The 19132-nt window shown below is 35.8% G+C and overlaps 1 protein-coding gene across 1 annotated transcript in view; it reads right to left on the minus strand.

The window, feature by feature from the left end:
- Window positions 1-1116: 1116 nt before the first annotated feature.
- The window catches only part of PTPRN2 (protein tyrosine phosphatase receptor type N2), a gene marked incomplete in the record, with an annotated part of 519721 nt that continues 501705 nt past the window's right edge, over window positions 1117-19132 (minus strand). Inside the window, 4 exon segments of the mRNA XM_072412607.1 lie at window positions 1117-2297; window positions 8200-8273; window positions 12957-13021; window positions 13977-14030. Of these exon segments, the coding sequence (XP_072268708.1) occupies window positions 2226-2297; window positions 8200-8273; window positions 12957-13021; window positions 13977-14030 (265 nt within the window).

Genomic DNA, 19132 nt, shown 5'->3' on the forward strand with positions numbered 1-19132 from the left:
TCCCTTAATCCCCTACAAGACAGTGCTATTGTGCAGTCTAGTAAGACTGATACTGTTAACATGGAAGGGATAGAAATGAGATGTTTTCATTAATGTTTCATTATTTGTTCTTTACGGTCCAGTAAAAAAACTTTAAAGTGTTTAAAGTGAACACTAGCTGTGTCTGAAATCTTAGAATCACACCTAATGTTCTATAGGGTTAAACAGTAAAATGAAGGTTGCAACAATTTCCAAACCTGAAATTGTGAACAGTTTGTGCCATTACAGTGTTTCTTGCCTATTAAAGCCCACCTAAATGTTAAGGCAAATTCTAATACCAATCACATTAATGATTACAGTTAATATCACTTTCAGCACGTCTAAATACATGTTAATAAATCACACTTGCTGTCTAATTTTGTGGAAATGTAACCTTGCACTTTGTGATCATCTGACTGCAGAACCCTCCAAAGCAACTAACAATCTTTGATTTCTTGGTGCAGAAGTTGCAGAATCTGCCCTGGAACCCCAAACATCTTATTAGCTGCATTGACATTAATGAATGAATTAATGCAATAAATAACAATTAGTCATTAAGTGTTCCCTCTTTTCTTTAGCTAAAATTTGAAAAATACTTAATCACTGTGGAATAGCTTAATAATTCAATTGTTTCTCTTAAATATTGAAATACTTTACCATGATCCACATATTCTCATAAATACAGATGCAGGATGCTACATATGAATTATGTTATTTTTGTGCTGTACTCGCTTATATATACTTGTAGATCAATTGCATAATTTACTTATTAAAGAACTCAAAGGGGCCTATTTATAAAGCAGATTCCCTGCTTTATAAACACCCCAAAATGTTTTTTTTTATCTGTGTTATCTGTGTGCTAGGTCTATTGTAGAATAAAAAAAATAATGAACTCTTAGGGCTCTATAAAACAGGGAATCTGACATTTCCTCAAACATTCACTCATGGAAATCTTCCAAGTCCATGTGTTTCAATGGCAGTAATTGATTCCCATTAGGTAATGTTTGAGGTAATATCAGATTCCTTACTTTTTACATAGAGCCCTTAGATTGCCATCTTTTGACTTAAAAAACAAAGAAAAAACATTACAAATGATAATAAAATTGCCACACTTGTTTGACCTTTATTGTTTTACACAAACCCCATAAAATCTGTTAAAACAAGAAAATACACACAAAAATCAACATTTTTTTTTCTTTTTGTACTTTTCTTTTAAGTATATGTCATTAGGCAATGACGATGACAATAGTAATTGGCATATTGGTGAGTTGTCCTTATTTATTAACCTGGTGCCAACCACAACAAAATGGAGCAAATGACTATCAACCAATGAGATACTAAAATACTAAGATTCTGTGTTGATCGGACACATGTAAGCCTATAATTGATTGGTTGACATGGATTATGTAAAAGAAGATCTGCCGTTTCTCTGTAAAAAAATATGTGCTGCACCATTTAATAAAAAGTAGACCTGCACTTATATTTATTATAAAGTCCTACAAATACATGATGATCCCGCTAATGAAGTCCACGTAATGCAGCTTTCTGTGATAGGGTGACAATGCAGATGCATTGCTCCATAATTCACAGCAGAGTTTTTATCTTAATGTAGGCAGTGCTTGCGTGGGCTATAGATAAATTAGAAAACTTTTCAGGGGTGTGGCTATCAGCATTGTCACTGCTCATCAAAAGGCTTGTCAATCATCATCTGGCCACTCCTAGTTCTGCCCACTGCTTTCTGGATCAACAGGACCGCCACTGCTTCTGTAAAGCTAAAGAATTTTCATGTCACTAATGAGGCTTGAGTATCACATATTTTATTGTGAACTAAGATATAGACATCTGTGTCCTAGATTTCGGCAAGCAGACATTGTTATCTGATGCACCAAGTTACTAAATAAAGAAGACCAATAAATAAGGAAATTAAAAAAACTGATTTGGTGTCCTGTTCCACTAAGGATAATCAGGAAAGGGAAGGAAAACCAATAATATTGTCTAACCAGTATGATTGTGTTTTTTTTCTCTATTTGCTGGGTTTCTGCGATTTAATGACCTTCCCACTAGGGAACAATGCAGACCGCAAGTTTCTATGCGGGTACAATACATGATACACACCAGGTCACAATTTTCAACAATGCTTAAAAGGATTGAAAGGAAGAAAGGGATGAGAGAAGAATCCTCTGGATTTCTTTAGGAATGTGGAACATTTATTGTGGAAGGGCCTTTAGTATTGCGTTCACTTCTTCTGCCACGGCTGTCAGGGCAAACTCAAACTGCTCCTAAAATACAGAAATAATAGGACATTTCATTAGTGCTATCGTTGTGAAAGGCTTGAAGGACAAGCTATGCTTCAATGGTTAACAGGGCAGTATAGAGTCTGAGTGGTTAGTGCTCTTATCTGGTATGCTGCGGTCCCGAGTTTAACCTCCATCAGAACCATGGTACTTGTCCTGTGTTTGTATGGGGGTTCTTCATGTGATCCAGATCTTTCCATCAATTACCACTAACATCCCAGTATGAGCATAATAAGAATTATGTTTTTAACTTTATTAAGGCATGGGTTGACTTAATGTACATATATATATATATATATATATATATATATATATAAATACATACATATACAGACTCGGAAATACATACATCTGTACCATGCATATACAGTGCCTCAACCAGTGTATGACAGTTTTAAGCAAAATGCACATAAAGATACCTCACACGGCTTGAATGTTATCAGATGCAGTTGGCACTGCAAGCAAAGGACACATTGCATCACATAGAAAACTGAATGAGGACCTAGGATTAGATATCATTTCAGGAATGCATGCAAAATTATGTGTAATTGTGATACATACTTATTACATATCACAGAGATCATAGTCCTCCGTAACAAAACTTTTATGTGTCCAAAAAATGAAGTCATCTTTGTTTAAGTAGGACAAATATCCTGCAAGATGGTGGCTCAAAGGTGATGCACATAGTTAAACAGTTTTGGGATCTGTTCACTATTTTTAAATACAGATAATCCGTGGCTGCAGCCTATCACTTTCTAACATCCAAAATAACAATGCTACATTTTGAATATTGGTGAATCTTTTTGGGTAAACATTAAGGTGCAGAACATGAAATTATGCTTCTGAAAACTGCATTAGGGATATGTTGTCTGTATAGATGCTAATAGAGTTCTTCAATTAAATGGTGCATTTGTTAGGTTTTTCATATGCATATTATAAGGCAGACTTTAAATGTCTTATCACATGAAGCATTAAAGTATTATTGTACTTTCACTAATGATGTTGTAATTGTCTCTGTAACTTTATAAAAATACCAAGATGATAATAACATTACTAAATGTAAATCCTGTTTTCAGCTGTATACCTTGGCCCTGTGTCTGTATCCATATTTGATGTAAATGCTGTTCCGGGGGAAGACAGGGGACCTGCCTGCATTTAACTGAATGAGAAATCCATCTTTTAAGAGTAGATTTTTTTAGAGCACAGCTGGATGTTCTCAGAGCCAGGAGGCTGCAGGCAGTATTGCTGGAAACAGGAATTATCTTCAATAAAAGTAACACTTAATTTTGGCATTTTTCAGAGCCTGCTACGGCATTTATAAATGCATGCTTTGTAGTAAAAATGCATTTTTACTTCAAGTACAATAAACTATAAGAATTAGACATATGACTACATATTATAGAAACCGCTATGGGTGTATTAAGGTAAAACATGCTCGGTGGATTTTTTTATACACATCGGACAATTTTATGAATATGAATGGTAGGAACTAAGAAGAAAAAAATCACAACTCTGGGAATAAGCATTATTGCAATTATACTATAGTTCAAGCAGTTCACATTTATTTTTTTGTTATTATCTTAGCATTAATCTTGGGGTCTCTATTGAAACCAAAGCAACAGTCTTTGTTATGTGTGATCATATGAACATATGCCCATTCTCATAGCAGACAATGTAATATGTGGAATATATATATATATATATATATATATATATATATATACTTTTTTTTTTTTTTACAGAACCAGTGATATTCCCTATTTGTATAAAAAGTATGTCCAGTCCGCTGCTTATATGTTATCTGAAAATGTAGAAAAAAGTGTTTAATAATGTGTAAAAAGCTTGGAGGTCTCTCCATTTCTTCTTCTCTACATATGGAATTCTGATCTGTGACATAAAACTGAAATACTGACACTATTTTTAAAAATAGGGTCAGTAATGGCTGCCCTTATTTTTCCACTATAACAGGTTTATTTTAAAGCTGAATTCCAAATAACAAGGTAATTGCAGAGTTCAAATACATATAAAGGATTTGTTTTGTATCTGAATTATCCAGTCTTGGGACTCAGGCTCTGTGACAAACAGCCTAGTGATCTAAAAAAAAGCATGTTGGGACTCCTTCAACCTCCAATGCCAATCAAGATCTCCAGTAGCCGATGTTCACTAAGAGGCACATCCAGCTTCCTGCACTCGTTATAAGATTGATAGACCTACTCCAGGGTAAAATCAACAACTTTATTGAAAACATTGCTGGGATGTCAACACATTCAGATGATCTCAAGCTCCATAAAACACATTTCCAGATGTTCTCTGACAAATTTTACTCCTTTTGAGTGTCCTATCATAGCGTAGGATCCTCAGTGGACAGAAGTGGGATCTTTATAGATCATCTAAATGTGTTCGTTTGCCCAGCAGTGTTTTCAATAGAGTGACCAGAGTTCTTGATTTCATTGTGAAGTGGGTCCATCATTCTTTTGTTCTAGTCAGTGACCTCCACGTTGTCTGAAATGTAATAAGGCATTAAATACCGATGCATTGTCCATCTAGTTTGGAACCAGACAATAGTTAGTGAAGCAGCACACTAATACGGTAACCATTCTGCACTTCCTGCCAATATTATCCCAATATTAAATGGACAGCAATATGCAATGCAGTGCAGCCTTATCACAGTGCTGAGACTTCCCTTACCCCCATATATCAGCACTAATACAGGTATTTATGGTAACTGTATAGGAAAATACATTTAGATTATTTTTAAATGAACACATAAGTGGACTAAGTTATGTTTTTGCTATTTGTCTGGAGCTCAGCTTCAAGAATGTTCTGTCTCAAAACATTTATGTATCCCCATAAATAAACATCTGACATGAACCAAGTTGCAGTTTACTGGCCCTTTAATACAACTAAATAATTTACTAACTTCCAGGAATTTTTAATCCAAATTCAATTAAAAGAAATGTTATTGGTTACTAAAATTTGCTGCACTTTACACATGGCACTGCTTTATTAAAAGCACTTGCCATCCTTTTTGATGTTCCCCAGGAACAATGGAAAGGTTTGTACAGTCTTCCAAAGGATATTTTACAAAACAGTTTACATGGGCTGTGAACGTAAAGACACTGGTAAAGTAATTTGGGTGGCTGTTTGCCTGGGGACTTGCTCTAACTGGCATTTGTAACCTGATTTTTAATCCTTAGACTCAAATTAATTGAAAAGCCCACAATTTCTTATTTGTATTCTGCTGGCAAAGTGTGTGGTTTGTTTAAATCCGTCAAGACTAATTCTCCTGAGAGCACACAGCGCTGGCAAGTAATCAGATACTTATAATTTACCAGGCATTTTCATGAGAGATTTGGGCAGTGGAACTGATTGAAAATAGAGGAGCGATGTGATTACCGTTTAGCCCACAAAATAGGGAGCTAGCATCTTTTCTTATGAAGCTATTAGCTTTTATTGTTTGGTTTATGTTATTTGTTTATTGTAATGAAAAATAGACCACAGCTGTAATATTAATGTAGCAAAGCTTGATGGGTTTCATACAAACTACGTTTAGCAAGCTATTACTGATAATAATTTGTTTGGGTGGCCTTCACATTTATAGAGAAGAAGTAACAGTGAACTAATGTGGAACTATTAGACTTCTGCATAAAATTGTCTTTGCATATGGAGATGGAGAACCATTGGTCATTAAAGTTCTTTACTAAACTTCATATTCAATACCATAGACACTAATACACACATATCAAGTGCTGGTATTTGGTGTATATTACAATTTTTTTTAATACTCATTATCCAGTGCAGAGTAATAATTCATTTAGCAAACCTGAAATGGATTTCTTGAAAATGAATTGGTATTAGTTGGCAATTTTTTTTCATTCCTTCACCAGATTAATTTACGGTTTGCTGGATCACCCAGGTTCTCCCGTAATAGTCTATTTTCTCCAGTCCTTGAGAGCAATAATTTATTAGGCCTACCACAAGAAGAAGGAAAGCTTCTCCCTTTTCTGCTACTCACAGCAATTCTGAAATATTACCCCATATCTCCTGCCCCACCTAGCCTTGGTCTATTCTGATGCTACATCTCATCTTTGCATCTTTGCAGCTTTTCAGACACAGAAAATAATTTATGGATAAAGATATTGCATGCCTGCATTATTTCCCTACTATTGGACACTAAAGTGTGTGGACACTTTATCATCACACGCATATGAGCTTGCTTAACATCCCATTCTAAAACCATGGGCATTAAATTGGAGTCCCCTTTGTGGCTACATCAGACTCTACACAAGAATTTCAAGTGTCTATGTGGGAAATTGTGTCCATTAAGTAAAAAAAACTTATGTGAGGTCAGTTACTGACGCTGGATAAAAAGACTTGGCACTTATTCGGAATTCTTATTTATCAACATCTTTTGAAGGTGTTCAATACAGTTGAGGTCAGGGCTGTATGCAGACCACTTGAGTTATTTCACACAAAACTCAAACCATGCTTTATGGAGCTGGCTTTTTGCAAAGGGACAGTCATGCTGAAACAAAAAAAGGGCCTTCCTCTGACTGCTGAAACAATTTTTTTTTATGGTATGCTGTAAGCATTAACTTTGTTCATGTACCTTTTATGTATAGAATACTATAAAGCCCTTGTTTGGCACTAAACTCTCTTGGATCGTAACTTGTCTCCAGCAGGACTGATTCTGGAGCCAAGGCATCCACTATACATTTCTGTTCTTGGGTGTAGCTACCTTTCAAAAATATCCCAGCAGAAAAATAGGAAGCATTAAAGATTTTTCAAGCAGAGAAAATATTTTTATGCTTAAATTGATAACAAATAAATTTGGCCAATATTATGTACAAAATATTTAGAACAATTCATTATATAATCTAAGCCTTTTGGGGGATTTTGGAATTCATTGGAATTCAAACACAGACCTAAAATAGTTTCTTTAATACGTAAAAGAGTGTTTAATTTCGGTCTACTTGAAGATTTGTAATTGACAACAATGTCACGGTTTTCATTATGAACGGCATCGCCAGCATAGATGAAACAGGATGAGAGCGGTGATACCATGAATTAAAAATAGTAGATTATAATTTCCTTTCCAGCTGAGAATACATCCTGTATATTAGACCTTGATCCGGACGCCTGATTAAAGGTTATTTTTTCCTTTTGTATTTTATTTCATATTAATTGTGATGGATTTTTACAACAGCTCTGAGATAATGAATACAAAGAGAAGAAAAAAGGGATAGGTTTAAATATACAAACATTTATATTTCTTTTCCTCAAAAGTTAGCAAGCCAGCTAACCAGTTATCTTGTGATTATTAGCAACGTTGTTCCTTTTCAGGTAAGGACTTTTTATGTTGTTTTTTTACTTCAACTCACTTTTATGTGTGTATATCTATGTGTATGAAGAGGCAGGACCAAAATAATGGCCATCTCAATTATTCGAAAGACTAGGATGACTATTACGTGGCCAAGGGACAATTGACAGCTTGAGATCTGTCCATCCCTTTTCAGACTACTTACACACAAAGCTCAAAGAAAGCTCCTTTTTGCTGAAAAAAGGAACTTACTGATGAAATGTAACATATTTTCTTTCTATACAGTAATACCACTAATTTATTATATCGGCATTATTCTTTTATTTACGGCATCCTTGGAGTAAAATTGGAGAAAAAAGGAGAACAAAGGAGTAAAGTTATGGAAATACCTAAGCTGCCATACCCAGCTATCACATGTTCAGATCAACACAATACATAAGATAGTATATACAAGTGTTTAGCTAAAATATAAAACACAATTTGGATGACAGCCTTCTTTTAACACAAAAACAATCTGAGAAAAGCCTTTAGGATATATTAATTCCCTTGCCATTTAATTGACATTACCTTTGTCTGCACCATGCCTGGTCGCTGGTCTCTCAAGTGCTCCAGAGTCGCAGCAATATCAATCTCTTTAGCACCTGCAACAAACCACAAATTGGGCTGAGTTCAGAGAACACGATTATTCAGGCTGCATCTGTCAATCTCTTCCTAGCCAGTTCCCCTTGGACAGCAGGCCAATTGAAAAATATTAATAATAATGCCTCAGTGGAAGTGGCAGACAGATGCAATTGTGATGTTCATACAGAATAAGAGGAGTGTAGCTTTGATTATCATCAACGTACGAAAAGAAAAAAGAGGCCTCTCAAGAGAGGTTTGCCTATTGTGTGCTGCAGCAGTACAGTCTCCAACATAAAGACCATTCCTGTCTGCTAAAATGAAGATACAGTTGCTGTGAAGGTGTGGAGCTTGAAAGTAAACTGATACTGTGATAATCACAACATGCACAAGGTTCAATGAGAAATCCTCATTTAAAGGTGCACTGCAATCAAATAGGTTCATTTTGTAATTGGCTTGCATTCCTAATAGCTTTTTATTATCCATATCTTTTGAACGGTCCTTATTTGTAATTGTGAAATTGCAATTATTGTTGTCTGGTTCTAAGCACCACCCACTCGCTAAGGCCATATCAGCTTCATGCAATAGAACATGTGATTGTTTAAAATAAATGGTGACAAACTTTTTTTTTCAGATTTAACCATCAGTCCCCAGATATTTTGGAACACCATCTGTCTTTCCTCCCAAATTCAGAGGGAACGTACTGCCCAACAGTTAGAGTCTCAGACCAGAAAATGTAGCAAAGCATATAACAATTCTAAAGTGTTATTATATGGTGGTGAAATTACAATGTACATTTTTAGATGCTTTGATCTTGCCATTTTAGCAGTTCTTTCTTAATTACCTTGACTTACCTGTAAAAAAAATCATTTTTTTGCAGACAACATTCACAATCTAACGTTCATCTAATTTAATCCTGTAGCTTTATTTAATGCTAGGATAAAGTCACAGGGAAATAAAATGAGACTTACACCAAACAGCCCAAAAAACACAGACATGTATACCCACAGAGTACACTTATACACAAGATAAACAATGCCACAACACACACAGATACAGAACAGAGCATAAACACACAAAATGGATAGGTTATACACAGAGCACAAAGAGCGGTATGATGTATCACACAATTTACATCGTATAGAGCTATAGCACAAATGCCATCCTTCAATTTCCACATTTCCAGGTTCAGACCAGAAGTTGGCCATTTGCACCAAAGTTATGATTCCTAAAGAACCGGTGCTTGCACATTTGACAGCGGGCAGCAGTGGGTGGCACTAAATTGTTCACTTCTGCCTCCAATAAATTTTCTATTGGGCTGCTGTAAGTAGATGCTACTTGTAGCATTTCCCCGAGGCAGTTGTTTGCTGGCATGCGAAAACACTACTGAGCAGTACAGCACATCAAATCTGGCTGTGTAACTCAATGTGCTGCAGCAATATTTCAGTGTAACCCATCATGTTTCCAAAAACATTGGGGCCTATTTATAAAGCAATAATTGGGACATTGACCAAGCATTCATTGCGTGAATCATAGGTGAATCAACTAGTGTAATTTAAAATGCATGCATCAGGAACTGAATGTTTTTTGAATGTAACATTAACTAATTTATAGATACCCCAGTTTTTACTGGCACGTTATAAAATACTATGAAAGCCCCATTAATGGCAAACCATTACAAATGAGCTGTTTAAAGAAGATCACATTTTCCTAGTTAATACATAAATACATTATTCTGAATAGTGGTGATGACAAAAGAAACAATTATATGTAAATTAAACACAAGAGGCATGTCATTGTTCACTGTATTATTTAGGTGAGCAAACATGGGAAAAAAGAAATATGAATGCCATTTTTTATTCCAATAAAAGTGGGTAAAACTTTTAAATGCTCAGTTCACAGGACTTAACTTTTACAGCTCGGCATCCGCAAGTGATTGAGAAAATGGAATGCTTTAAAACATACAGTAGCACAACAAAAACTGACTGATGCACAAAAGACAAGGTCATTTTAAAGCTTTTCTTCTTTCCAACTGCACAATGCTGTTTTTTTGCTTGTACTTTGATTTTAAAACACATTATTGTCTACTTTCCAATATACTAAGCATTGGAACAAGAACACAAATCATTGAATTTTTCCCTTAAAACTCCTTTTTTAAAATACTGAAGGCCTTAATCCTTAAAGGCGTTTTTTCCTAAAGAAATGCTCATATATGCAAGTCCTGCAGCTGGGCCCAGATTGAAAATGCACTTACATTTTTATGTGTACAACTGAAGGACTCTGAAGTTCAAGCTCGCACTCAATATAAAAGCTTTGGAAATGGAATTCTTTGGTACTTGTACAATTCATTCTTTAAGAAAAGGAAATGGAAAGAAAGATTTCATGTCCAAGGCTTCAAGGCCTTTGATCATTTTGATGAACACTAGATTCTGAACCTGGGCCTCAAACTTCTCAGGCCAGACAAAGAAGACCTAGGCCTCACAGACCGGGCCTAGATTCCTGTCAGAACAAAACCTTTGGCTGCCTCACAGTGTGACAGCCTGGGAAAGGCCCACCTCAGCAGGGTTGAAATGCCCGTGTTGCCCTTTGATCTTTCAGTTAAACTACAGCCTAAGCACCAGGTCAGAGGATTTCAAATTGCACAACCCATTGGCAGAAGGGAGCAGGTCAAACACAAAATGGCGGGCACAAACCTAAGAAAGCCCTGTGACTCCATTCTTCGGCCAGTTTCACATGACTTGTCTTCTATTGTGTAAGACTAAGCACACACTTAAAATGGAATTTGACATTACATGGTAGAATGGAGTCACTAAATGACATTCTTTAGTGTTCATGCAACAAAGTCAACCAAAGTGCCTGAAAGACCAAGGCAGAAAAATCTCATTTATCCCCTTTAAAAAGCTATTTATAGAATATATTGTGAGGCTTGGATTTTTGTCACAATATGTTACAAAGGAGCTGAAACTAATTTGACTAATGTTTGGGAGATGATGCTGTACTCAATGTTACAGTCTATCTTGACACTTTTTTTCTCTCTCATATATATGTAGACAGAGAGAGAGCTAAATATTTAAATAAATAACTACATAAAATCTATATAGATATATATATATACATTTACCATTTTTATTACTATAACTGCACTCGAAATTATAAACATATGTTGGTGAGCTAAATTATTTCTTACATCTTCTAAAGACCTCCCCAAAAGAACTAGCAGTGTTACTCTAAGGGCACTGGAATTACTAAGCTGAACAATAGGTTCCTGGTCCCCTGATGGGTTTGCCATAATGTAGAACAAATGGGTAATCCAGCTGCAAAAGACTGACACCTTAATTACGGCCCTGCGGGAGAGCTGAAGACACAAACTGCTGGGGGAAACCTTGGAGACTGTAATTGCAAAGCCAGCAGGTGATTCAACCCACTGGTGGCCCCCACCCTAGACTGAAAAATTAAACACAGACTAAGAAAGCAACATTTACAAAATGGAAGGAAAGGAAAAAAACACAAAAAAGTAAACACGTTCTTGTACTGAATATTATATCCAGAGGTAGCTTCAGATTTGGAGTTTGCATATAGGAACTCCAGTTTCTAAAGAGCACAATAAAACTGGCACTTTTATTCAAACAACTGAAAAACTGTAAATCCCATGACAATGTGTTTCAGTTTTGGACCGAGAAAGCACTATTCTGTCCAAAACACAAACAATTGTCAAAGCCTTTTTGGCTTTTCAATTGTATCAATAAAAGTGCCAAGTTTGCTCTACTGCTAAGGTTTGTCAAATGGCAGGACCAGTCCCTGCAAAAGAAATCTTTTAGTTACGGGCTTCACCAGCCTTTGGTTTCTTTTGTATCTTGAGTTATTGAAGGTGAAATCTTCCCAACTGAAATTGTGATTCTGCCCAACTTTAGGCGTTTTATTTATTTATTGCTATATTCTCTATAATATAAAAAAATGAACACCCAGGAGAGAAGGGAAGTCTATGTAATGAATATGGAAAGTATGCAGAACCAAACAATAAAACACAGATATCCCACCGGTAGGTTTAAAACTACACAATATGCCAAAAACTGATATATTAGTTTAGAAAGGCTGGCCCTTTAATGCACTTTCTATATGGCTGACATAATAGACCTGATTTACTAGAGGAATAGAGGCTGGTCACCCAACCTGATTATTAAGGGGAAGCTGTGTCCCATTAAAATACCCAACCATGTACAAAGGTAAAACCAATATAGAATTTCTGGTTGCACATGATTGAAATAACTACAAACTTATCATAAAGACAAAGCTAAGTTTTTGGGACTGATTTACTAAAGGAGTTATACATGATTGGATGACTGAAGTCCTTTAGAATAATATAGTATACTAAAAATCAGGTAATGCAAGCTTGCACAAATGTAAAATCTGCATAAGAAAATTTACAAATATACAAAATATCAACAAGTAACTAAAACGTATTGCCAGTTTTTAAAGATGAGATGCAACTCTCTTTAAACATTTCTCCTGAACAGTTATCCTTGGCAAGGCTAGGTATCCATTTTGCTGTTCACTCTTTGGTACAAGATTAAATATAAAATGAAAGACACAGTCAGGAAAGCCGGCTTGGTTGCATTCTGAAGCCAGCAGATATGCCCACCTCCCTGCTGCCATTGTACTCATATACACATATCACACATGAAGAAAATGGTGTTTTGAAAGCTCACCTTTAGCCATCTTATTGAGAACCATGTCAATCAGGATATAGGTCCCACTTCTCCCTGCGCCGTCACTGTGAGCAAAAGAGAATTGTGTTAATGTTCCCCAGGCAAAAGAAAAAAAAAACATAAGTCAAAAGGGGGCTTTTCTCTTCTATTAGTTTTATTGTTAATGTTATAAGGGAACAGCTAAACAGAAGGAGGTAAAAAAGAGGAGGTGGGAACTTAAAGCAGAAAAACAGAAAATGCCACAAAGCTTTAATCAACGCAAGCTGTTCAGCAGGGATTAACTTTTGTTCATTATAGTTAGTTTTTGCAACAATGGGAAAAAAAACATGAAAAAGGTACTTAGCCCAAAGTAACTGCTTACAATGTGGGCAACAAACAAATAAACTACAAATGAAAGCACAATAGGTTTTTATTTAAAGCCACAAAGGCAACAACAAAACATCTTCTATATGCACTAATTCCTTTCTCTGATGAACGCAGGAATTGTATTCAGCCTAAGTGCACTTTCGGCTCATACAAATTTATTGCATGAAAGTTTGAAATTTAATGACATCTTGTTTAAGCTTGGATTAATATATTTAAAAGAAGCAAAGCTTATAGTATGCGTAGTGATAACAACCACAACTAAATGCTATAGGATTACTACAAACAACTGATAAGATCAGTTAAAGTACTGCTAAAATATATATACACAAATATGAAAAAATGTTTGCAAACACCTATTCACAACACTACTAGTGCAGCTTTGCATTTTCTAATAAATATAACAGGGATGCATGTTGGTCTGTCAGTATTGCCCATATCAATTCATATCACTATATTGGGTATTTAACTTTCAGCTGTCACTTGCAGGATTGTAAGGTTCTCAAAAATGTATTTTAAACTATTCAATAAATAGGGGTTTTATTGTAGTAAATGACTGCATCTACTTTATTTTGAATTGATATTGATATAGTATAGGTAGGGAATAACAGATGTTAGTAGAGGGAAAGGATTGGCCACATAGGAAGCAATACTTACCTGCAATGAACTATTACAGGACAGGAACGCCCCTTGTAACACTTGTTAACTTTCCTACAATGAAGAAGATAATGAACTCATCAGTACTGTAATAATAACACAGTACAAGCTTTACAAAGTCCAATCCATCAAGGCCACATTTTAAATGCATTTTGGAAGTGCTGGGGCCTCAAATGGCAACTAGACATCAATGATCAGCTTCCACAAAACATGCAGTACTATTACAAATCCTAAAAAAAACAATTGTAAAGGAGGAAAAACAAAATTAGGCTAAAGCATCGTTAAATAATATTTTTTATGAATGAAGAATCTTCAGTGATGTTTTACTCTTTTTTCATATACCTATAATCCTGATACATTGATTAGGAACATTCGGCATATTTCTAAAGCACATTCACTACCCATACATGTATCAATTTGTTCAGTGAAAAATCAATCTTCAATAGAGAAAGCTGGTAATACTATCAAATGTGATCAGTGATGTAAATGTTACTAGCTGGACTTGTATTAAATATAGACTTTAATTCAATGTTTCCACAGGGAACACCAGGAAGACATTTCACTAAAGTTCGCAGCTCTTTCATCATTAACTGAAGGCTAAAAAAGAGAATGAGGAGCTGTTTTGGGATCCTGGACCCAAAAAAAGAGAATGAGATCTTTTAGGGAATATTTTGGATTCTGCCGCTTTGTTAAAACTTTAGAACCTCCATAAATGGTGAAGCGATCAACCCTTGAAATCAGTTCATCAAGAAGGAAGCCTCCTAATTGCCCTCTTTAGGGGAAGCCAAGGACACATAGGCCACTTAATTGCTCATACTTTCTCTTTGGCACTGTAAATGGCATTAAGTCTGGGGCTGCTGTTTTGGAAGGGCTACCCCCATTTTTAACATTTCCTCTTAAAGCCCCCTATGCTGACGGCTATATGGGCAGCAACTGCATGGTGGGGCTCTCCACTTTTGCTCCTTTGCCATGTAAAAATAAACAATTACATTAAACCTTTCCTGCGTTAAAACTGCATAAAACATCTACTATACACGTAACATTCACCAGAGTTTTAAAGGCTGTCACATTACTCTGAGCACATTATAATTGGGCAATGCCAGTAACTATTCAGCCAATATGAAGGCTTTGTAGAATGAAAACATGGATATGGATGAAGTAAATTGTATATTAAAAAATGGGCGCACATATTAAAGGGTCAGCCCATCAAAATGTGACATTTTATTTATGTGACATTTTATTTTATTAAGTGGGCACCTGAATGTTCCCAGCATAAGTGTTCCCAACTTATTTCCTGTCCATCTACATTTTTTATGTTCCCAGTAGCACCCACCTTTGTGTGTTCCACATTTTCATTTGTATTTACTATATCCGGGAAAAGTAGGAACAGGATAGGTGAGTGTAATTAAAAAAAACAAAAGGGACATCACCTGTCTATTCGCAATCAACTTATCTAATTGGGGATTGCTGAAATTCAATCATTTATTCAATTTATTTACATATTACTATTCAGAAACATATGCTATTTTCATTTGACTTTATAAAGGGTAGATGATTTCAAACCTTCTTACAAGTACCCTTTGTTATTTTTTGTTTTGTTTTGACAAATTGCATTCTTTTGGTTTTTCATTCTTGTGGGTTTGCCGGTAGACTGAAAATGTGTCTGCTCTGTACATATGATTACTATAGTTTACCATTTCAATAAACTATATGCTTTAATAGCTTCAAATGTTGGTGCCCTCTGTGTTTTGTATGCATTAGGACAGGTCTGTCATTAAATAATAAAATTATTTTCTCTTTCAGAACAGTATAAAGACAAAAATGTTGCTGGTGTTAGCTCAGGACATCCAACTTCCTGTCGGCCCATCCCTCCCGTATTAGTGTGGTGTGTTACTGTGTTAATGTGTGCTATGTTGAAGCAGTCTACTTATTTTGAATGGGCTGATAGCACACAATAATGTGCTAAATATCAGATCTGCAACTTTTATGATATGATCCAGGTGTGCTGGATCACCATTAATAAAAAAACGCATTGTGTTGCAGGAATGCACCATGGCATGGGTCCTCGGTAACAGAATTCAGCTTTTAATTGTTGGTATGCAGAGTTAGGTACAAAGCAGAGGTACAGCAAACAATACTAAGCTTTCAACAAACTTAGTTTTTAGACTTAATTTAGGCCATTAAAGCACCTTTTATTGTCAAAATATGATTTTAATGGTAGGGCTGTAGCTTTTAACATGAATGTAGTAGCAATTTGTACTATGGCTTGAAATTAGATTTTGTTTCATTGTTTAGGATCAGCATCACCAGACTGGAACTGAAGGATGCTTTAAAGCACATATCTGTATTTTGCCAATGCAGGACAAAGCATTTATTTGATGTGTCCTCTGTATGTGTGTATATTCAGTATTCTTTACTTCCCTTCTATTCAGTCCTCTATATCAGTGTTTGGCAGTCCGCAGTAAACTGTGGCCAATGAAGTTAGAAATTACACAAGTCAGGGAAATGTTTGCACACCTCCATGTGACAGTGCAGGGCCAAACAAAAAGAACCAGCTGGTTGATATTGTAATAAGCAAGTTGATACATTTATACATTTTAGGGAACATGTAAGACCCTTTGGAACTGATGACTAAAGGGGTTTGGTATACATTAGCCTTAAATACCCAGAAAATGACCCCTTTATTTAAAACTAAAGAAGTTTATTTCTTCTATTCAATGTTTACCTTCACTTCTGTAATATACTTGTTCACTTTTTTGGACTGTGTAAATTAGCTACTTTCATTGCTTTTCAGAAAAATTTTAAAGGAGTGACATCTCTTTATAACATAAACATAAGGAGCTATTCAATTACTTTTATAAACTGCAGCAGTTGCATAAACACAGTTGAACAAGATTGCATACATAAGTCTATTTTCCATAAAGTTTATTAGAAAACCACATGCTGGTCTACAATGTTTTATGTCATTTCAGTACTTATATATAAAACATCCTACCGAGGATTCATGTTGATCCACAGTGTGCTTTCATTGGAATGAAAAGTGAATAAAAATAATGCTGGCCTGGGTAAATTAAAGGTGAAGGAGGATTTTTTTTTTTTACTAAAATAAAAAATTCTGATTGAACCAAAATGGAAATAGTAAGGGTGCCATGCACTGATCCTATATTCCGACCTGAGATGGAACCAGGCAGTTCTATGCAACTACTGCCAATAGGCTCCTTGCCAGCAGTTTGGCCGGCGACACCATTGTGCTCGTTTTTAGTGAACATGCACTTAACATGATAAACTAAGTTATACTGAGCTTCTCACTTTTGTCGCCATTTATCCCTAATGCGCTTCTGCAGGGTTAGATGCTATTTGGAAGCATGTGGTCGTCTATAATGTCCTTAGGTTGGTTGTTTAATTTAAAGTACCCTCCATTGAAAACACATAAATTAAATATTGGAGTGTTATCACTAAGCTTTTGGCCATATGGTATAGGTGTGATGGTGAGATGTTTTGATTTAATTGTTTGACCATACAGTGTTTATTCCATCAATTAATTTCCATTGACCAAATGCTCTTATTAGGTAACAAACACAAACTTCTATCTCCTGCATCTACATGGATTTACCAAAATGGAAAGCACTGCAAAGGGTCTACAGGATAAGCAGGGTTCCTTTTTAGTAGCTTTTTGTTAGACTGTAGATGATGTGTCCAATGTATTTTAATTTTGCTACTGCTTTTTTATTTCTGTTATCTTTAAAGCTCCTCAGATAAGCGTGGGTGATTTTGTTATTATTTAAAATATTTTTAAACTAAAACTCCCAGTAAAAGGCTTTACTACCCAGTTAAATGTAAGTGACCAAAATACCAGGACTGTCAAAGCACCAAAGCACTGACAAATTTATTTGTGTTTTCAAATAAGGTAATATTTAAATTCACTGCTCTGTTGCCATTGAGCTCATGGGTTCTTGCTATACACGATTGCAAAGTCCCACTTCTGTCAAACTTAGCCCAACTTTACACCTGTCCAGTCCACTGCAATGTGTTACCACACATGTATTACCAGGGATCCTATTCATGTATTTAAGTATTAAAGGGATCTCTATTCATGAAGAATGGGATGTGGATACATGGCAATGGATTTAGAACCTAATCTGCACTCCATTGGCATCTACTGTACTTGTACATTGGTAGTGCTGAAAGCTATGGTAATGTGCATTGCCACAATGGACAGGTGTGAAGCCAAGGCTACGTACACACGTTAGATTTTTGTTGTTGCAAAGGATCTTCAACGATCCTTTCCAATGTTAAAAGACTGAAAGATGCATGAACGAGCGATGTACATACAGCGCCATTCTGCCTAATGGAGAGGGGAGGGAGGAGAACGGCACCCCGCTATGCTCTCTCCCCTTCCCTTGTGTTATGATAGTTCGTGGATCCGCCAGGACAGATCCATGAATGACATCGGACACGCGCTGTGCACATGCCAGATTCTCGTACGGTACTAGCAAAGAGGCAATAATCGGATGAGAATCATCTGACATGTGTATGTAGCCTAAGCCTAACCCTTATCAATAAACATGCCAAGGGACGTTTAGTTCACCACTGAAACTCAAACTGGTCCATTTGATGAGTGGGGCTTAGCTCTTGGTGGGTTTGTTTTAGAAATAGGCAGAAATTTCCCTTACCAGTGTTCACAGAATTCAGGGGCTCTCTTGTAACAGAAATAGATTTGAGAATACACAGACGTGCACAACAAATTCTCAGTTCTGTGTGAAAGTATATGTGCTGTAATGTTCTTTCAGTTTATATCATTATGTGTTAATGTGATCACAGCTCAGAAAAAAGCCGCCACCAAGTATGCTATGTCTGCTCCCAAGCTGAGCCACTGATTTAGACAGATGCTACAGGAATACTTTATTGATTTACTAAAAATATGATAGGTGGCCAGAAAATCCAAACCCAAAGCTATATGTGCACAAATTCACCAAAATAAATAACAGGAACATTTTTTTTAGCTGTATACTCTTAAGCATACATCTCCTTGTATCAAAAAAGATACAAAAATAAAATACCATCATTTTACCAATATTAGGAACATTGAAAAATGGACTTAAGTTTACCTCACAGTGGACACATAACAATTAAAATCTGATGTAAATTCTTTTTTT

Source organism: Pyxicephalus adspersus, chromosome 5, assembly GCF_032062135.1.
Source record: "Pyxicephalus adspersus chromosome 5, UCB_Pads_2.0, whole genome shotgun sequence".
Lineage (NCBI taxonomy): Eukaryota > Metazoa > Chordata > Amphibia > Anura > Pyxicephalidae > Pyxicephalus > Pyxicephalus adspersus.